Genomic DNA, 22,477 nt, shown 5'->3' with positions numbered 1-22,477 from the left:
TTTTTTTTTGTAGATACCCCAGTTTCCTCCCATGTGTCCAAATCATGCTGGTTTGTTGGCTGCACTAAACTGTCCACATATTTATACCCTTATGCCCTAGGTCATGGCAGAAAAGGATCTCTGTACCAGCCTAGTTATCCAGTAAGCATATGCTATAATCCCATCAACTTTAGTTATCTGGAATTACTAATGAGTAATAACTAACTTACTTGAGCAAGATGGACAATTTCAAGATGATAGGGCAGAGAATAAAGATGTTAGCAGAAGAGAGGGTGGGAAGTGTAGGTAGGAGACAAGTTAAAGATATACATCAGAAGTGAGAACTAGCAGTAAAGGTGGACGGAGAGATGAATGGCATGTAGGAGGAAAGGGAAGGGGGAAGAAGGGTCATTCAAGAAGGAAATGCAATGAGAAGAGCTGATGAATTAAGGGAAGGGGGTCATCAAAGATAATGGGACAGGAGGTAGGGCTTGACCACCATAGAGGGCTGCCCACTTTCCAGGGATAGAACATGTAGTAATGAAGAAATTGAGCAGAATTATAAGTAAAACATGACAGCTTTAGAAGTCCTTATTTTACCAGTTCACTGAGTGATGGTGAGCTCTGTTGGTAGGTCATTGAATTTCTTTGGAGAGGGAACAATCTATTCCTCATGTTCCTACAACAGAATACAAATCCATGGCCATAGGTGATTTATGTATTATATAGACCAAGGCCAATTTTATACTTTCCCTGTCTGTTTTGTTATACAGAAGTTTTGTTTTTTGGTTATACTTTGTTAGAGTTCTACTGAGTCTTGACATCTGGCAGTGCCAGTATTGATGCAGTCTGTTCTAGGAACCTCAGGTCTCCTTGCCTGTTCTTCCTTCAGTACTACTACAGCAAGCAGCAATGGTTTGTCATTGAATCTGAATTCCATTTGCTTTCATTTTATGGCTCCTATATAATTTCCTGTTTTTTTCAACTGTAACAATTCTTCTGGATATTTCCATAATCCATGCTTCAACAGAGCTGCTGCATTTTATACAGTGATGTAAAAGTCATCTTGTTCCAGCTTTTTCAGAGTAATAAGAACCAGAAGTATTCATTTTTTGCAGAACCTTTAATAAGATCTCTCTTGTCTGGCTGTTAGTGTTGCCATGGGGCTTGCACTTTGTGATATAAAAAAAAAAAGTCCAATATGCCACTTCATTCTTTTGATATGAAATCCCTTTCCTGGAAAGTGTAGCTTTTTTGTCAGCTAGATGCTTATTTAAGTGAGATACCTAAACATGCAGACATCCTTGCATGTTTTTTTTTTTTTTCTTCATTTGCATACGTTTTAATTGAGAACATATATTTTATTCTTTTATGACAAAAATCAAATTGCAGCTAACTTTATAAAATAAGGAAAAATGTACAAGAAAATGCAAACTTTTCTTCATGTACACCCCCCCCCCCTCCAAAAAAAAAAAAAGTACAGATAGTGCACTAGCCAGGTGCTGGTATCCTTTGCAAGTAGCAGACAGGGGCAACTAGTAACAAACAAACTCTTGTTAAAATTGTTGGCTAATTACATAGCTTTGTTGTTGTAAACAGTATGGTGGATCATTAATGGGGTGGTCAGAGCCTGCTGATTAGTACTGTGGCTACCTCCTCAGCATTCTTTTGAAGTGTTACTTTGAGTGGTATGTGCAAAGCTACTGCATGGTCTCTTTATTTTATTTATTTACTTTTTTATTTTACAGTTTGTTTACCAAGTAAGTGAAGTGGTCTAGCAGCGACCTTGGGCCCTGTTATCCAACAAGAACTGCATGCCTTTACCATTATCTTGCAAGTATTGTCACACCTGCCCAAGGTCTCTTATTAGGAGCACTCATAGGAGATTGTTCACTGCCCCGATTGAAGGGTCTTGGTTCCGAGCTCACACTGTCACTACAGATAAGTTTAACTATGTCTGTCTGATACTTCTGCATGCCTTGTACCAGCTAAGGCCCCTTCTGTACCAGTAAGGTGATAAATCTTCATCTATAAAGGCAATTCCCATTCAAGAGCTTAGGGTGAATCCACCCCTCCTTTTCATGCTTGCCATCTGGGTGGCACTGTAACAGATCCCCACCCGTATTCCCATCCTTTGCCCTGCAGTTCAGTCCACCAAATCTTTTCTTTTATCATCTTTGCCCTTCCTTTACCTTTTCACTGTGGGTAAAATAACCTATGCAGGTGATTTATTTGCCAAATTGTCTTTTTTTTTTAATTTTTCAAAACAAAGGGTTGCTATGCAGAAATGCATGTTTCTAGGAGTGACTCAGCACTCTCTGGTTAAACTAATTGCTCCGGGTCATATAGTTTGCAAGTGGAGTCAGAGATAGTCAAAACCTCAACTACAGGATAAAGCTTGATGTCCTTCAAGGATGCATCTGCAGTCATAACATATGGGTTGTCCTGCCTCAGGCAGCCCTTCAGTCGGCCGGATTCCAAAGTCTGGGTCTGGCCTCGGCTGATGTCGCACTTCACCCGACGTCATAGCTCCTGGGGTATAAAGGCATCAGCCGACGCCATTTTCCCCAGTCTTTCTTGCCACGCGGTGCCCGAAGCAGAAGCTGTTCGCAAGTGCCGGTCGGTCAGATCCAGAGATTTCAGCTACCAAGACTTCTAAAAGCTAAGTACCCGTTGGGGACTCTTTCTTGCCTCAGCCGATGTCAGACAAAGTAAATAATTGTTTAACTTGTGGGAAACAAATACCTCATAAGGATTTCCACTCTTACTGCCTTCCTTGCTTAGGCCCAGACCACGACGTATCAGCTTGTTTAGCCTGTGCTTCCTTCAACCGACGGACACTTAGACGTCGGTCGGAGTTTGCAGAAGAGTTTTTTGGTCCCGCTTTTGTATATAAAATGCCGACGGAGACTCCGACTACACATTTAGCCAAAAAACGCAAGGAAAAGGACCGACACTCGCAGCCCGCTGTTTCGGCTGAAACCACGGTTAGGCCTACCGCGAGTGTCTTGGTTTCGGCTGAAACCGAGTCCTCGGTTCTTCCTTCTGCCGAAAGCATGCCTCCGACAACAGAGGCCCTGGCTGTGTCGGCTACAGAAATTCCTACCGAAGAAGCAGGCGCACAAGAATTGTCCGACACCATTCCGTTGGACATCTCTACTCCTGCACGTGGGGCAGCTAGACCCCCTGCTTCTATGTCTATTAAGGCCTTCTCCAGGGCTAAAGCAGCTAAACTTTCCAAGGCCTTACCAACAAAAGCTTCCTCTCACAGACCTTCCTCAAGTTATCAGATTTTCAGCCTTGCTGAGGACCTTATATCTATGATTAGGGGATCCCAACCTCACCCAGACAGGGCCTCACAACCTCCTCCTGAAAAAAGGCCTAGGACTGAACCCCCTGAACCTCTCTCCTCTGACTATTCCTCGGATGGATCAGATTTATCAGACCATCAGGAAGGACCATACTCACCTTATGAGGATTCGGATGCAGAAGACTCAATTCCTTCTGCCTCCCCCCCATAAGAATTTTCATTTGGGGAAACTCTACACTCGAGGGAACACTTCCAATGGCAGGGTCAGGATTTTTCTGATTCAAGGAAAAGGCTAAGGACTTTTTTACACTTGCCACAGCATAGGCCTTTAGCCATACCACCTGTACTTTCAGTTGTTGATGATGCATACAATGATGCCAGTTCTGCCCCTGATTCTCTTCCCCCGGCCCCTGCCAAACCTGACAGATATTACAGGGTCCCGGATTCTCACTTCCACTTGTATAAGGCCCATGTTGCAGACCCAGAAACTATTTCTCAGGGCCCTAAGGGTGTTGCAGCAGCCACTGCCAAAAACCCCCTACCCTCTGAAAGAGAATCAAGAGCATTAGAGAGATGGGGTAAAAAGGTTTATACATCTGCTACTCTTTTTGCCAGGGCTTTAAACTGTCAATTTCACATGATACAGTACCAGGAATTTTTGTTAGATCAGCTGAATAAAAAGCTTTCCTCTCCTGAACCTTTAGATCATAAGTCCCTTCAGGATTTGGTACACAACTCTCAGCAGGTCAGTAACCATTTCTTAAAATGTGGCTATGATGCACTGGAGTCTTCATTTAGATCAGCTATGACTGGAGCAGTGATTCGAAGGCATGCCTGGCTAAAAGAGCAATCCTTGCCAGGCCATGTTAAGTCTAAACTCCTAGATACCCCTATGGAGAAACAAAGTTTATTTGGCGCCCCTGCACAGGAGGTTCTAAAGAAAGTGGAAGAAAAAGCAAAATCTGTGCAAACAGTCAAGGATTTTCTGCAGGTCCAACCTCCGCGGTTCAGCAGAAATTGGCCTTCAAAGAATTGGTCCTTTCCAGATACCTCCAGAGCACAGAGAGGCAGAAATAGACGCCCAAGAGGCAGAGGTCAATCAAGGGGTGCCTACAGGGGTCGTCAGTGGCAACCTGCCAACCAGAGGAGTACCGCCACAGCTGTGACTACAACCACTTCCACAGGACAGACACAATGACTTGGCTCTGATTCCGCCTACCAGGGAACAACTGGAAGCACCCTTGGGCGGAAAGTTAGCTTTATTTTCAAAAAACTGGCATTGCATTACAGGAGACAAATGGACATTGCAAACAATAGACAAGGGCTACAGGTTTCACTTCCACACTTTACCAAAAAAGAGAGGAATGCCAAACCTTCCACCAAGCCAGAAGTCAGAGGTTCTAAAGCAAATCATCAACCTACTAAGGATGAGAGCAATAGAAAGGGTACCATCTATGGAACAAGGCCAAGGATTTTACTCCAGACTATTCCTTGTACCAAGAAAAGAATCTCAATGGAGGCCTATTCTCGACTTGTCCGCACTGAACACATATCTCATTGTACCAAAATTCAAGATGCTGACCCTACAGCAACTTCTTCCCATGTTGGGCAAGGAGTCTTGGCTGGTGACTCTAGATCTCAAGGAGACATACCTGCACGTCCCTATACGACCAGATTGCAGAAGACACCTCAGATTTCTTGCAGGATCAGAGCATTATCAATTCTCAGCATTGACCTTTGGCTTATCTACTGCGCCTAGAGTATTCACGAAATGCCTGGCATCAGTAATTGCACATTGCAGGCTTCAGGGAATTCAGATCTACCCATACCTGGACGACTGCCTAATACAAGCGGACAACAAGACAAAAATAATAAAGGATTTGGCCTATGTCATACAACTGTTACAAGCCTTGGGATACACAGTCAACATACAAAAGTCAAGACTAGTGCCATCCCAGAGGATAACATTTTTGGGTGCAGAACTGGACACAATAACTCAGATGGCTTTTCTCATAGAAGAAAAACAAAAGCAACTACCAGTCTACTTCATGGCATTGACAAGACAAACTCAGCTTACTGCTTGGAAAGTCCTGCAGGCCCTGGGTTACATGGCATCTTGCATAATCTTGATCCCACATGCCAGGCTGCGTATGAGAAAATTACAATGGTACCTAAGGAATGTATGGTCTCAACACAGACACAGTCTAGAAACCATGATACCAATCATTCCATGCCTGAAAAAAGAATTCCTGTGGTGGGCTCAGGCCTGCCAGACCAACAGAGGGTTGCCTTTCCACAAACCACAACCAAGGCAGACCATCACCACGGACACCTCAGACCTAGGCTGGGGGGCGCACATGGAAGACAAGTGTATCCAAGGCCTATGGTCTCAAGACCAGCTGAATCTACACATAAATCTAAAGGAGATGTTGGCAGTGAAGCATGCAATCGAGGCATTCATATCATTCCTCCAGCAAGGACACCTGCTGATAAGGACAGACAATACCACAGTCATGTGGTACATCAACAAACAGGGAGGCACACATTCCTACCCTCTATGCCGGATGGCAATGGACCTGTGGAACCTAGGCCTGAATCTCAACATTCAACTGCAGGCCAGATTGCACCAGGAAAAGAGAATTCACTAGCAGACAGCTTAAGCAGAACTACCACGGATGCTCACGAATGGATGCTGCATCCAGACATCTTCAAAACATAACAAAGAAATGGGGAATGCCAGAGATAGACCTGTTCGCCTCCCCACTCAACCACCAACTGAAGAAATTCTGCTCAAGAGAATACCACCCACAAGCCTGGAGGGTGGACTCCCTTTCTTTCAGCTGGAAGGCCCTGACAGTTTATGCCTTTCCACCTCTCCCATTGATGTACAAAGTTCTACTGAAGATCAGGGAGGAACAGCCAAAGGTGATTCTGATAGCTCCAGACTGGCCAAGGCAGCATTGGTACCTGCTACTGAGAAGCATGTCTCGGACGAACTCATGGCCTCTACCTCTATGGCCTTTACTTCTAACGCAGAACAACTACAAGACCCTGCATCCAAGCTTGAAAACGCTGCAGCTAACTGCCTGGAAAATTGCATAAAACAAAACCAATCTGTTTTATCTCAGAGGGTCAAGGACATTATCCTGGAGGCTCGCAGACCCTCCACAAGAAAACATACTCAGCCAAATGGAAGAGATTCCTCATTTGGAGTGCATCAAAGGGAACAAATGTCACACTGGCAAACCTAGCACACATCCTAGAATACTTAGCAGAAGTGTTCCACAATGGCCTGTCCTATTCTTCCATTAAGATTCATGCTTCAGCAATTTCAGCAGAGTACAACATGGATCCTCCTATCTTCTCTCACCCTCTCCTCAGACAATTTTTAAGAGGGATCAAAAATGTAAAACCTCCAAGGAAACCACCTCTGCCTGCATGGGATCTCAATTTCGTGCTGGAAAAATTAACACTTCCCCCTTCTGAACCAGCAGCATCAGCAGACTTACAGTTCTTATCTTGGAAAACTGCTTTCCTTCTAGCAATCACTTCAGCAAGAAGGGTATCTGAGTTACAGGCATTAATGGCAGTGCAGCCTTTCCTTATCTTTCACCAGGATAGAGTGTCTCTGAGAACCAATCCTACTTTCATGCCAAAGGTGGTATCCAGGGTATCCTTGAACCAAGCTATTCATTTACCTACGTTCTTCCCTAACCCACAGAACAGGGGGGAAAAACTACTGCACACCTTGGATGTACACAGACAGCTGCGCTACTATCTGGACAGAACTAAAACCAGCAGAAAAACTGACCAGCTTCTGGTAGCATATACAACAGGAGTGCAAGGAAAAGCAATTTCCAAACAGACAATTTCAAAATGGATAGGAAATTGCATTCGATTCTGCTACTCTTTTCATGGAAAGACAACTCCTGAAAATATCAGGCCTCACTCCACAAGTGCCACAGCCACCACTACAGCTTTCCTACGAGGAGTGGCTACCAAAGACATTTTAGAAGCTGCTACTTGGAGCTCCGTGCATACATTTGCCAAGCATTACAATCTTCCTTTATACTCCAGATCCCGAGCAGGTTTTGCAACTGCAGTTTTACAAGGGATCTTAACTACACCATCATTATCTTAGTGCCTCCTCCCCAGTTTGGCTATGGTATTCTACCCATATGTTATGACTGCAGATGCATCCTTGAAGGACATAGTACAGTTTTGTACCTACCATAAATGTAGATGTCCGATAGGTATGCATCTGCAATCAGGATTACCCACCCTCCTTCCCCTCTGTGGTATTCCTAGGGTACTTACCCCCCTCTCTTAGCTAGCTGGGGGAATCTATTATGGTGTATTTGTTTGTATGTATATATGTATATATATTTTTTTTTTGCTTTCTACTGTTTGGAATTTTCTACTTTTATCCAAATTTAGCCTTCCTAGAGGGCACCTAGCATCTGGGGCAAGAAACACTGAGGAAAATGGCGTCGGCTGATGCCTTTATACCCCAGGAGCTATGACGTCGGGTGAAGTGCGACATCAGCCGAGGCCAGACCTAGACTTTGGAATCCGGCCGACCGAAGGGCTGCCTGAGGCAGGACAACCCATATGTTATGACTGCAGATGCATACCTATCGGACATCTACATTTATGGTAGGTACAAAACTGTACTTTACTTCTTGAGTTAAAATGTTTGCATTTGTATATCCATTAATATGTTTGAATTATGCATGTCCCCTCCCTGGAATATGCATGCTGTGAATCCAGATGATGTCCTTCATGGATGCATCTGCAGTCATAACAACTGGGTTGTCCTGTCGTCAGGCAGCCCTGCAGTCGGCCGGATTCCAAAGTCCGAGTCCGGCTTCGGCTGATGTCGCACTCCACCCGACGTCATCTCTGTTGGTCTTCGGGTATAAAAGCATCAGCCGACGCCATTTTCCTCAGTCTTTCTTGCCGCGCGCAAGCAGAAGCTGTTCGCAAGTGCCGGTCGGTCGGATCCAGAGATTACTTCTACCGAATACTACTTCGAAGACTTCTAAAGCTAAGTACCCCGTTGGGGACTCTTTCTTGCCTCAGCCGATGTCAGAAAAAGTTAACAATTGTTTAACCTGTGGGAAACAAATACCTCATAAAGATTTCCACTCTTACTGTCTGCCTTGTTTAGGCCCAGCCCACGACGTAGCAGCCTGTTCGCCTGTGCTTCTTCAACCGACGAACGCTTAGGCGCGGTCGGAGTTTGCAGAACAGTTTTTCGGTTCTGTTTTGCGTACATTATGCCGCCGGATCCTCCAACTACCCAATCTACCAAACAACGCAAAGATAAAGACCGACACTCGCGGTCCGTGGTTTCGCCCGAAACCATGGTTAAGCAAAACACGAGTGTCTCGGTTTCGGCCGAAACCGAGAAAACTGATCAAAGTACAGCTGAACCTATTCCTGCAACTGAGGCCCCTGCTACAACCCTTGAATCGACCTCAGAAATTTTACCCACTACGGTGGTTGACTTATCAGACACCATCCCCTTGGATGTCTCTACCCCAGCACGTGGTGCTGCTAGGCCTCCAGCAGCCATGTCCATTAAGGCCTTCGCCAGGGCTAAAGCAGCCAAGACTACTAAAACAGTGCCTGTTAAACCACCCACATCCAGGCCCTCTTCTAGTTCTCAAATGCTTACTTTGGCAGAAGATTTAATTTCTTTAATTAGAGGATCTCAATCTCACCCAGACAGGGCCTCTCAGCCCCCAGAGAAGAGACCTAGGGCAGAGCCCCTGAGCCAGTGTCTTCTGATGATTCTGCTGATGAATCAGACATAACTGACCAGCCAGAGGCTCCCTTCTCCAATTTTGAAGATTCTGATGCTGAAGAATCCATTCCAGCTGCTTCCCACCAGAAGAATTCTCCTTTGGGGAAACCTTGCATGCCATGCGAGAACAGTTCCAATGGCAGCAACAGGATTTTTCAGACTCCAGAAAAGACTTAGGACCTTTCTGCACCTCCCACAGCACAGGCCCTTAGCTATACCTCCTGTTCTCTCTGTGGTGGATGATGCTTTCAATGATGTTTGCTCCGCTCCAGATTCTTTACCCCAGCCCCTGCCAAACCAGACAGATTTTACAGGGTGCCAGATACTCATCACCACCTTTACAAGGCCCTCTTGCAGACCCAGAAACTATATCCCAGGGTCCCAAGGCAGTAGCCGACCATAGCTAAAAACCCTATTCCTTCTGAAAGGGAAGCAAGGTCATTAGACAGATGGGGAAAAAGGTCTACACTTCAGCTACTCTTTCAGCTAGAGCTTTTAACTGTCAGTTTCACATGATACAATACCAAGAGTTTATGCTTGATCAGTTAACTAAAAACTAACCACTGATGAATCTCTTGATAAGAAATATGTATTAGAGATGGTAAATAACATACAACAGGTTAGCAACCATTCCTTAAAATGTGGCTATGATGCACTGGAGGCTTCATTTAGATCAGCCATGACTGGCACAGTGATAAGAAGGCATGCATGGCTAAAGGAACAAGCTTTACCGGATCATGTTAAAGCTAAGTTGCTAGATGCTCCTATGGACAAGACAAGTTTGTTTGGTACACCTGCCCAGCAGGTTATGAAGAAAATGGAAGAAAAGGCAAAATCTGTTCAAACTGTTAAAGATTTCTTGCAGGTTCAACCCCCAAGGTTTAGCAGGAACTGGCCTGCCAAAAAATGGTCCTTTCCTGACTCCACAAAATTTCAAAGGGGCAGGAATAGACGTTCCAGAGGCAGAAACCAATCCAGAGGAGGTGCCTACAGAGGACGACAGTGGCAAGGTAACAACAGAGGCACAGACACAGCCACTGCCACTACATCAGCACAACCACAGTGACTTAACCCTAAATCCGCCTACCAGGGAACAAACAGCAGCTCCTCTAGGCGGAAAGTTAACCTTATTTTCAAAGAACTGGCACTACATAACAAAAGACAAGTGGATTTTACAAACCATAGATCAAGGTTACCGGTTTCACTTCCACACTTTACCAGTCAAAAGAGGAATGCCAAATCTACCTCCAAATCAAAAACAGAGGCTCTACGCCAGATAATGGAGTTAGCAAACATGAGAGCTGTGGAAAGAGTGCCAACAGCAGAGCAAGGAAAGGGGTTCTATTCCAGACTATTCCTAGTTCCAAGAAAGGAAAAAAGTTGGAGACCAATTCTCGACCTATCCACCTTAAATACATACATCATTGTCCCAAAATTCAAAATGCTGACCCTACAGCAACTTCTTCCCATGCTGGGCAAGGAGTCTTGGCTGGTAACTCTAGATCTCAAGGAGGCATACCTGCACGTCCCCATTCGACCAATCTGCAGAAGATACCTCAGATTTCTTGCAGGATCAGAGCACTATCAATTCTCAGCATTGCCCTTTGGCTTATCTACTGCGCCCAGAGTATTCACAAAATGCCTGGCATCAGTAATCGGCATTGCAGACTACAGGGAATTCAAATTTACCCATACCTGGACGACTGCCTGCTACAAGGGGACAACAAAAGCAAGCTGACAACAGATTTACAAAGGGTCATTTACTTGCTACAAGCACTGGGATACACAGTCAATTTACAAAAGTCAAGGCTGATACCATCCCAAACAAGGACATTCTTGGGCTGAATTGGACACAGTAAAACAAATGGCATTCCTGACTACAGAAAAACAAAAGAACTTCCTCTTTACTTCTTGGCACTAACAAAACTGAACAAGTTAACAGCAAGAAAAGTTCTGCAGGCCTTGGGCTTCATGGCATCATGCATAATCTTGGTTCCATTTGCCAGACTACATATGAGGAAACTACAGTGGTACCTAAAGAATTTATGGTCCCAACACAGACACAGTCTAGAAACAGAAATCCCACTAATTCCATGCTTAAAACAGGAGTTCCTATGGTGGGCTCAGGCATGCCAGTCAAACCCAGGCCTACCCTTTCGCAGATGTCAAGCAAGCCAGACCATCACAACAGACGCTTCAGACCTAGGATGGGGGCCCACATGCTGGACAAACGCGTGCAAGGATTGTGGACACAGGATCAACTTCACCTGCACATCAATCTAAAAGAAATGCTGGCAGTAAAACTGGCAATCCAAAAGTTCAAACCATTTCTCAAAGAGGGCCAGTTGATGATAAGGACAGACAACACCACAGTCATGTGGTACATCAACAAACAGGGAGGCATTCATTCATACCCCTATGCAGAATGACCTTGGAGCTGTGGACCCTGGCACTCAGCTACAACATCCAGTTACAGGCAATATTTGTACCGGGAAAGACAATACTCTAGCAGACATATTAAGCAGAACCACCCGGATGCCCACGAATGGAAGCTGCACCGGACATCTTCAAGACCATCTCAAAGAAATGGGAATGCCACAGATAGACCTATTCGCATCACCCCTCAATCACCAGCTCAAAAATTCTGCACAAGGACATTCCACCCACTAGCATGGAAAGTGGACTCGCTCTCCTTCAACTGGAAAGGCCTAACAGCATATGCATTCCCACCTCTTCCCTTGATACACAAGGTACTACTAAAAATCAAGGAAGAACGTCCAAGGATAATCCTGATAGCTCCAAACTGGCCAAGACAACACTGGTACCCACTACTGAGGAGCATGTCTCGAACAATATGTGGCCAATACCCTGATGCCTTTGATGTTAACTCAGAACAACTACAGCATCATACATCCAAACCTAAAACGCTGCAACTGACTGCATGGAACATCACATAGCAGCAGCTAATCCAGAACTTTCCCAAAGAGTTAAAGACATTATTCTTGAAGCACGCAGACCTTCAACAAGAAGGAACTATGCTGGAAAATGGAAAAGGTTTGTCATTTGGAGTGCGGAAAGAGGAAAAGATGTGTCAAACATAGATATGCCTAACATTCTGGAGTATCTGGCGAACTTCTTCATTCAGGCCTGTCCTACTCCTCCATCAAGATACATGCATCAGCTATTTCAGCAGAATACAGCTTTGATCCACCTGTTTTTCGCACCCTTTGCTCAGGCAGTTCCTCAGAGGAATCAAGAATGTAAAACCTCCAAGGAAACCACCATTACCAGCTTGGGATTTAAACTTTGTGCTAGAAAAGTTGACACTATCACCCTTTGAACCAGCAGCAACAGCAGACCTACAACACCTGTCATGGAAAACTGCTTTCCTACTGGCAATTACTTCAGCAAGGAGGGTTTCAGAACTACAGGCCTTAATGGCAGTGCAACCCTTCCTAATCTTCCACCAAGATAGAGTGTCCATGAGGACTAATCCTACATTTATGCCCAAGGTGGTATCCAGAGTGTCTTTAAACCAGGCAATCCACCTACCTACCTTCTTTCCCAACCCACAAAACAGAGGGAAAGAATACTGCATACCTTGGATGTACATAGACAGCTACGCTACTACTTGGACAGAACAAAAATAGCAGAAAGACTGACCAACTTTTTGTAGCATATGCAACAGGAAGGGAAGGAAAAGCTATTTCCAAACAGACAATCTCCAAATGGATAGGAAATTGCATACGATTCTGTTACTCCTTCCATGGAAAACCAATTCCACAGAACATAAGACCTCATTCTACAAGGGCAACAGCCACTACCACAGCCTTCTTACGAGGAGTGGCAACCAAAGACATTATTGAGGCGGCTACTTGGACCTCCGTGCATACATTTGCCAAGCATTATAATTTGCCTCTATATTCCAGATCCCGAGCAGGGTTTGCCACTGCTGTACTGCAAGGGATCCTAAACACACCATAATCTACTTTTATCCTCCTCCCTAGTTGGCTATGGTATTCTACCCAGTTGTTATGACTGCAGATGCATCCATGAAGGACATAGTACAGTTTTGTACCTACCATAAATGTAGATGTCCGAACTGGATAGCATCTGCAGTCAGGATTACCCTCCCTCCTTCCCCTCTGTGGTACTCCTAGGGTGTTTACCCTCCTAATAGCTAGCTGTTGGGGAGTCTTTATGGTGTATTTGTTTGTATATATGTACATACATGCTTATTGTTGTGTTTACCTCTATCTATTTGGAAACATTGGCATCTATCCAAATTTTAGCCTGCAAGAGGGCTACTGGCATCTGGGGCAAGAAACACTGAGGAAAATGGCGTTGGCTGATGCTTTTATACCCGAAGACCAACAGAGATGACGTCGGGTGGAGTGCGACATCAGCCGAAGCCGAACCCGGACTTTGGAATCCGGCCGACTGCAGGGCTGCCTGACGACAGGACAACCCAGTTGTTATGACTGCAGATGCTATCCAGTTCGGACATCTACATTTATGGTAGGTACAAAACTGTACTTTTTAATTATTAGATGCATTTTTATTCTCAAGGCCTGACATCATTTTAGCGTGATGTTTTTCAGATTTACATCTGTAAGAAAAAAAAATGCTTGCAACTTCTTATTGCTGTTTGACCAGATTAAACTCTTTTGGAGTAGTTCAGTGGCACTGAAGGTGCCATAGGGTAGCTTACAAAATGGAGAAAGTTAGGCCAAATACCCAGAAACTGTTCCTCCTTTGGGGTGGGAACGTCATGCTGTCCACATGAAGGCTGGAGAATGGTGAAGGCTGTGAGTAAATGCACTTCCTGTATTTATCCATATCCAGGTACTGAGCTGCAGGATATGTTTTTTGTGACTCTTATTTGCATTATAACATGTTTGCCCAATTTTTATCAGATAAAGAGGGAAGAAATATACTCACTTTTAATTTCAGTCTATCTGTACTGCTTCTGTTTTAGGTTTCATGAGATAAGTAACTGGCTGAAGGTTAATCCTGCCTTGGACATTAAATAGAAAATGGAGTAAATAGAGCTGGAGTTTGTTTCCAAACATATGGCACAAGGGGGAAAAACTCTTGCCAAAATTTGTTTGATTTGACTGCAGATTAGTGCAGTGGATAGTGTTGTCACCTCACAACAAGTTCAATTCTTGGCTGTGGTGCCTTTTGTATGGAGTCTGCATGTCCTCTGACTTTACGCATGGGCTTCCTCTGGGTGGACCGGTTTCCTCCCACATTCCAAAGACATGCAGTAGGTGAACTGGACACTCTAAAATGGCCATAGGTGTGAGTGTCCATGCAAGTATATGGTGTAGAAGAACTACTGTGGCAAGGCTAGTTACCCAGTGGTATTAACTTTGTCTGTAAATGATTGTTACTGTTGAAGTGATATCCTCACCCTCTGTGCAAAAATGGGAAAAAGGGGTTGTGGGTGGATGGAGTGACTGTTGGTGTGTCTCAGAAACTCCTGTTATTGCATTTTTGTTCCATTTAGTTGTCATTTTTAAGCTGCCCCAGCCTGTCTTTGTAGAAGACGCTCTACATTTCCAAGGTCTTCTGATTACTAGGTGCTCATTTAAAAAGTATTTAAAAACGGTATTCTTTTGAATGCCTTAGTGCAGTGATGAAAAATCAGTTAACAGTTGTGTTTTTTTTTTTTTTTTTTTTTTTGAGGCTCTTTGAGGGTTATTTTTCCTAACTAACTCCTTCAGTAGGAGAGGAGCTGTGCAGACTTTCATGGAAGGTAGAACCTCCCACCCCACCAGCGCGCACACACACACACACACACACACACACACACTGTTGTGCCTTCACTGGCCCAGCAGCTACCCACCATCATTCCTTTTGGGAAAAGTAACACTGTGCAGAGTATCGAAAAGGCAAACCAACTCCAACTGCTAAAGGTGTCCCAGAGAAAAAATGAAAATGCAAAATTCTGGAAGCACCACCACGGACCAAGCAGAATCTTCAGCAGTTAAAACCATTCTTTTAATAAAAAGAAGACAGTAAAAATACAAATTCGTATAGGAAACACAAAAATTCCAGCAACGCCTTCATCAGATCAGAAATCCTATGTGCTGGGTAAAAAAACATATATACTAATCTGTAAACCAATCAAATTGCATTGTAAACCTAGCCCTCCAATCCCAGTAGTGACCTATCAGTAGACAGGCTCGAAAAACGCGGCCAGTGGTATACAGACAAAACTCCTGATGTAGTGGGTCTGTATTGGAAAAGCTTTACAGATATCCTGGCCAATCACGGCTATGAAAAGGCAATATAACCCAACCAAATGGCATCACGATTGCATACATTTTAGTTAACTAAAGTTTTCAAGAAAAGTAAATAAATGACTGATTCCATATCTTAACAAACCTGAAGACATTTCATGCCCATGATTTGTTAGCAAAAATAATGGGCCTTTGAAGTCCATTTAAACTAAAGAATAAGCAATATAAGCCAGTAGAATTACAGTTATCCACAGGTTCTCAAAGGAAAACTCTGTTTTTGCGTGGGTTTGGTTCCTGATTAATTTTTAAAAGCAGAAGACTAACATGATCAATCATTTTGTCAGTCGTTTTAGTGTCTATTAAACCATGGAAGTTTTGTAATGACGCTTAAAAAGTGCTCATAGGGAACACAAAGAATTTGCAGTGTGTAACCTCACTTCCATTGGTCACTTTTGCAGTCTTTTCGATTTGATTGGTTGCTAGAAATATGAAAAACCAGTGAATGCAAATTCATAGTGTACATGAAAAAGGTTGCCTGGCTCTTTTTGAGCTTTATATTTTTGTTTATATGTTAGGTGCTTACACATTGATTTGCATCATGCACCCACCAAGTGGTTTTTGCTTTGAAATGAAAAGAGTGTATCCACCTAAGTACAACAGATCATTCTTTCTAAAAGCTTGTGGTTAGCTGTTAATACATTGGCTTATTTGACTGGTCTCTTAGTTTGATTGGCCATCAAGGGCCCAGTAATTTTGCTGATCAATCGTAGATATGATGAATATCTTCCAGCAATAGCTGAAGAGTCTGATTATTTATTTTGATAGTTTGGTTAATGTTTACTTGACAAATGAAAGTTCGGTAATGATATACAAAAGTTAAACAAGGGAACATAGAGATCTTGTAGTAGACTACCCTACATTTATTGGTCAATTTTGTTTATTCTCTGCCCTGATTGGTTCTTAAGAGACACAACAATGACAGGAGGTCCATAGTGGATACAAAAACAGCCGTCTGGCTCTTCTCTCTGAACCTTATATTTTTATTTATATCTTTGGCATTTATAACTTGACCTACATTACGAACATAATGAGTGGTGCTTGCAAATGACACTAGCCAAACCCACTTGAGTGAAACAGACAATTATTTTAAATTTAAATGTATTTGTATTTTTTTGTGTGTTTTTTTGAATGTTTTTATTTGGCTGACTGGCTGATTCCACACTTTTGCTGTTGAAACGCAATGATGAGTATTTTTCTAGCACATTACTTTGCACTTTTGTCACCTTCCAGTAGCTGTTGATTTTATATTTGTTTGTCTGCCCAGCATTTCTCTAAAAAACATTAGATCCGATTGGCTACATAAGACATAGCAGTGAATATCAGTTTTGTAGTGGACCTGATAACAGCTTTTTGTTCCTTATGAGCTTTATATTTTTGACATTTACACATTGACTTACATTATAAACCAATGAGTGGTGTTTGTACTTGTATGATAGGAACCAAACCCACGCAAGCAAAGCAGAGTTTTCCTTTGAGACCATGTAGATAGCTGTAATTCTATTGGTTTATATTGCTTATTCTTTAGTGTAAATGGCCCTCAAAGGCCCATTATTTTTGCTAACAAATCGTAGACATGAAATGTCTTCAGGTTTGTTAAGATATGGAATCAGTCATTTATTTACTTTTCTTGAAAACTTTAGTTAACTAAAATATAGCAATTGTGATGCCATTTGATTGGGTTATATTGCCTTTTCATAGCCATGATTGGCCAGGATATCTGTAAATCTTTTCCATTATAGACCCACTACATCAGGAGTTTTGTCTGTATACCATTGGCTGCGTTTTTCGAGCCTGTCTACCAATAGGTCACTGCTGCAATTAGAGGGCTAGGTTTACAATGCAATTTGATTGGTTATAGATTAGTAATATATATGTTTTTTTACCCAGCACATAGGGTTTATGATCTGATGAAGGCTTGAGAAGCCAAAAGTGCTTATCGTTGCTGGGATTTTTGTGTTTCCTATACGAATTTGTATTTTTACTGTCTTCTTTTTATTAAGAGTGGTTTTAACTGCTGAAGATTCCGCTTGGTCCATGGTGGTGCTTCCAGTAGTTTTGCATTTTCTATGCAGAGTATCTGATTTTTAATAGTGTCTTGCATCAAGTGTTGCCGTATTTTCTTCTGTTCCTGCTCCAGTGCATGACCGCTGCCAGTGCTTGTAAAAATAAATGTAGAATTTTTGTAAGTTTTTTTTTTTTTTCTGCATGTCAGCAGTGTACATTTCCCAAGATGAGCAAAAAGCCTTTTAAATTTGCTCAGTGCTTTATACAGAGACAGTGTTAGAAGTGGCTTGGAATGTTGTGGTTTTGAGGAAGCACCATATAGAGTTGTAAAGTACATCTGAGCTTGTATGTTCATGTTTACCTTATAGCTTGTTAGTTTGTATTTTCTGTGGTCATTTATTTTTGTTTTGCACTCCTGGTCTTTTTCTCTTTTGTAGTAACTCCGATGATAATTTGCTGAAGAACATTGAGCTGTTTGATAAACTAGCCCTGCGCTTCAATGGACGAGTCATCTTCCTGAAGGATGTCCTGGGGGATGAAATTTGCTGCTGGTCCTTCTATGGCCAGGGTCGTAAGATAGCAGAGGTTTGCTGCACTTCAATAGTTTATGCCACAGAGAAGAAACAGACTAAGGTGAGGTGGAGCAGGAGATGGTGTGCTGCTCTTTTCTGTCATGGCTGTTATTTCTAGGACAATCCTAAGTGTGACTTGTCGTTGGCTTAGCAGGCAGCACTCCTTTAGTGCTGTATACACTGCAGCTTCTGTTTATACCATCTCACAAGCTTCCCTATTGTGTCCTTATGAAGTGAATGTCTTTATATGGGTAGAGGGCTTGATATTTTCCTCTAGAAGTTACTCACAGAGGTCCTCTGCAGGTCTTTTTGTACTTAAAAAGAGGATTTCCTTCATGTTTCTGTGACTGTAGTCATTCAGTAGCGTTTTAGGCTTTGGCATGGCTTTGGTCCTATGCTAGTACCTTTATAAGTTACATGCATCAGTAAGATGTGTTCTGTCCTTTGTACAATTGTCAGTAAACCAATTAGATTATTTTGTTGATTGACATGAGCTGTCCTTTGAGGAGAACATGTGGTTTTATGGTCTGCTGGAAGCTGGCAGGTGAAACAGCAGATGTTCTAAGTGTTTAAATGTTGCAGTCATCACATTTAGGTTATCCCTGCCAGGGTAGCCCTTGGTTGGCCCGAATACCAAAGGCTTAGTATTTCTGTGTAGGTTGCTGTTGCTTCAGGATTCATGTTAGGTCGTCAGTAGTATAAAGTAAGGCAGCCAACACAATTACATCAGTCTTTCTTGCCGTGGAGCCCGAAGCAGAAGCAGTTCACATGAGTGCTGGTCTGCCGCTACCTTCGTTTCGTCTATTGATTGGAAGCTGAAGTCTTTTAAAGCTAAGTACCCCGTTGGGGATCTGCACTAACCAATGTCAGAAAAAGTTAACAGTTGTCTCGCCTGTGGAAAGCAAATACCACACAGAGACATTCATTCTTACTGCATCACTTGTTTAGGTCCAGACCATGATGTCCTCCACTGTCGCTTTTGTGCTTTGTTCTACGCCAGATCTATCCGTCGTCTGGCCCTTATTGTAGCTAGATGTTTTCACTTACAGTCCTCGAACTCTGATATGGGTTCAGTAAGCCATCCGACAGCAGATCTTCCAAAAAAAACATAAAGACAGAGACAGACCGCACAGGTTCAAACCTACCAACTATGTTTCCGTTAAGCTAGTCATCGGATGTTCTTTGTGTTTGTGTTGCAGTCATTACATTTGGATAATCTGCTGGCAGTTTGCCCTCAGTCGTCCTGAATAACAAAGGCTTGGGTCCTTTGTCGGTTGCTGTCTCCACTTCCATGACGTCAGGTCGTCAGGGGTATAAAACATGCAGCCAACGCCATTTTATTCAGTCTTTCTTGCCGCGTGGTGCCCGAAGCAGAAGCAGTTTGCAAGTGCCAGTCGGCCGACTCCTGAAATTTTCACATTCAAGTTTCAGAACCGAAGTCTTCAACTAAAGCTAAGTACCCCGTTGGGGAAACTTTTTCTTGCTCCTTACCGATGTCAGTAAAAGTTAATAATTGCATTACTTGTGGGAAGCAAATACCTCATAATGATTTTCATTTGTACTGTATTCCTTGCCTAGGCCCAGATCATAACGTGCCTTGCTGTCTGTTTTGTGCTAGATTTAACCAATGCACTATTAAGCGTTGGTATATTTTGCTTCTAAATATTTTGGATCAAGATTTAATTACCCTGAAATGTCGTCGGTTAGCAATCTGACTACCGGACTTCACAAAAAACGCAAAGAAAAAGAGAGAGAGAGACTGTTGAGGTCCAAACCCGATGACAAAACTTCTCCTAAGCCGGTTCACTGGTACTCAGTGAGGCGCTTTAGCAGCCCCTGATACCCGCTACTTTTGAGTCGCAGGCCTCTACCGAGACCCATGCGGAGTCCGGTATGCCGCGAGATTCTCCAGAATATTGAACACGCAGATGTCTCTCCCTTGGATGGGTCCGGAGCCACTGAGCAGGCACCGGCTTCTGGAGGTGTTTTCAGGCCTCAACATTTTTATATAAAACCGATGCCACCCTCAAAAACAAGATCAAAAACATCTTCTGTGTCTAAAAAACCGAAACATGAGCCACGTGCTGAGGGCCCTATGCCTAAAAAACAGATTATCAAAATGGCTGAGGACTTAATTACCTTGATCAGGGGTTCCCATTCCTCCCTACTAGGAGACCTAGGCAAGGCACTGATTATGAATCTTCAGATCAGGTTTCCATTTCTTCGGATTCCTCTTCTCATCAGGAATTTTCTGTTCCACCCTATGAGGATTCTGATGCAGAAGAATCCATCCCATCTGCATCTCCTCCTAAGGATTACTCTTTTGAAGAAACCTTGCATACTTTAAGAGAACATTTTCACTGGGAGAGTCAGGATTTCTCTGAATCAAAAAAGAGGCTTAGGGATTTCCTTCTTCTTCCTCAGCATAGGCCTTTGGCAATGCCTCCTGTATTAGACATTGTTGATGTGTTTTCAGAATCAAGCATGGCTCCTGATTCCCTACCTCCGGTTCCTAGTAAGCCAGACAGATATTACAGGGTTCCTGACTCCCACAAATTTCTATTCAAAAATCCTGCTGCTGATCCTGAGACTATCTCACAGGGTCCCAAAGGTGTAAAGGCCTCTATAGCCAAAAATCCTACCCCCTCTGATAGAGATTCCAGGGCGCTGGATAGATGGGGAAAGAAGGTTTATACATCTGCAACTTTGGCAATTAGGGCCTTAAACTGCCAGTTTCAAATGCTTAAATATCAACAGCATGTTATGGGCTTATTGAAACAGAAAATTATGTTGATTTCTGATTGTGTGGAAAACAAAGAATTACAAGAATTATTGCATTCAGCAGAACAGGTTGGAAAGCATACTTTGCAATGTGGTTTTGATTCCTTGGAGGCCTCTTGCAGGGCTGCAGTTACTGGATATGTGATTAGAAGGCATGCCTGGCTCAAGGAGCAAAATCTGCCTGATCATGTCAAAGCTGATGCCCCCTTGCAGCATGATACACTCTGTTTGGTAATACGACAGAAGAGGTTTTAAAGAAAATGGAAGACAAAGCTAAATCTATGCAAACTGTAAAAGATTTCTTACAAGTGCAGCCACCCAGGTTCAGTAGGCACTGGCCTACTAAAAATTGGTCCTTTCCTGTGTCCAACAGAGCCACTCAAGGCAAAGCCAGGCACTCAAAAGGCTCTAGATACCAATCACAGGGTTCTTACAGGTCAAAGCAATGGGGTGCCTCCACCTCCAAATCTGGAGGAAACAAAGCACAACGCTACAGTAAGCAGTCTCAATGACTTCCCTCTACCTTCACCAAGCACTTATCTTTTGGCAGCCCCCTTGAGGGGGAAATTAGCACTTCATGCTCAAAATTGGCAGTTAATTACCCAGGACAAGTGGGTATTAAACATAGTATCCCAGGGGTACAGATTTCATTTCCATACTTAGCCAGTTCCAAACAGTTGGCCGGATCTGCCACAACATCAGTGGGCAGAGGCTCAGAAACAAGTTATGTCCCTCATGGATGTGGGGGCTATTCAACCAGTGCCAGAACAGGAAAATGGACAAGGTTTTTATTCAAGACTTTTCCTGGTACCCAGAAAAGACAATGCCTGGTGTCCAATACTGGACTTATCGATTTTTGAACACGTTCCTGGACATTCCAAAATTCAAAATGCTGACTTTACAACAGCTACTGCCTATGCTGGGCAGGAACGCTCGGTTAGTGACTCTAGACTTAAAAAGGCATACCTGCATATCCCAATAAGGGAATCGTGCAGAAGATACCTCCGCTTCAAGGCAGTTTTTTTGCATTACCAATTTTCTGCACTGCCCTTTGGCTCATCTCCTGTGCCCTGGGTCTTTACAAAGTGCCTGGCAACAGTAATTGCATTCTGCAGACAAAGAAGCATTCAAATGTATCCTTATCTGGATGACTGTCTCATTCAAGCAGAGGACAAGGACACTCTTCTTCAACATCTGGCGTTTGTAAAAAGGCTTCTAACATGCCTAGGGTACACAGTAAACGAAAAGAAATCCCAACTGGTACCCTCTCAAATAATTACATTCCTGGGTGCAAGCTTGAATACAACTGCCCAGATGGCTTACCTGACGCCAGACAAGCAAAGGCAACTGACAACATACGCCAAACAAATGGCAACAAAACCCCAGTTATCTGCAAGACAAATTCTGCAGGCTGTGGGGTTCATGGCATCCTGCATTCTGCTAATTCCATATGCGAGACTGCATATGAGTAAACTTCAGTGGTACCTAAAATGTTTATGGAGTCAACATGGTCACAGTCTGGAAACAATGATTCCTCTCATTCCCTGCCTACAACAGGAGTTTCTTTGGTGGGCAGAGACATGTCACCAAAACAAGGGACTGTCATTCACTCTACCCCCTGCCACCCAAACCCTAACTACAGACACGTCAGACTATGCTTGGGGGGCCCACTTGGCAGGGAGATGCATTCAGGGCAAATAGAGCCCAAAACAAA

At 43.3% G+C, this 22,477-nt stretch overlaps 1 protein-coding gene across 5 annotated transcripts in view; it reads left to right on the top strand.

Annotated features, from left to right (window-relative positions):
- Positions 1-22,477, top strand: part of KCTD13 (potassium channel tetramerization domain containing 13) — a 180,074-nt gene that overhangs the window by 117,852 nt on the left and 39,745 nt on the right. For all 5 annotated transcript variants that reach the window (XM_044086322.1, XM_044086321.1, XM_044086320.1 and 2 more), the window contains exon 6: positions 17,848-18,043. In XM_044086322.1, the coding sequence (XP_043942257.1) occupies positions 17,848-18,043 (196 nt within the window). The remainder of the gene's footprint in view (positions 1-17,847; positions 18,044-22,477) is intronic.

The sequence above is a fragment of the Protopterus annectens genome, chromosome 10.part0 (assembly GCF_019279795.1).
Source record: "Protopterus annectens isolate FY-2018-M chromosome 10.part0, PAN1.0, whole genome shotgun sequence".
NCBI classification, from domain to species: domain Eukaryota; kingdom Metazoa; phylum Chordata; order Ceratodontiformes; family Protopteridae; genus Protopterus; species Protopterus annectens.
This window is presented reverse-complemented; position numbering and strand designations above follow the sequence as displayed.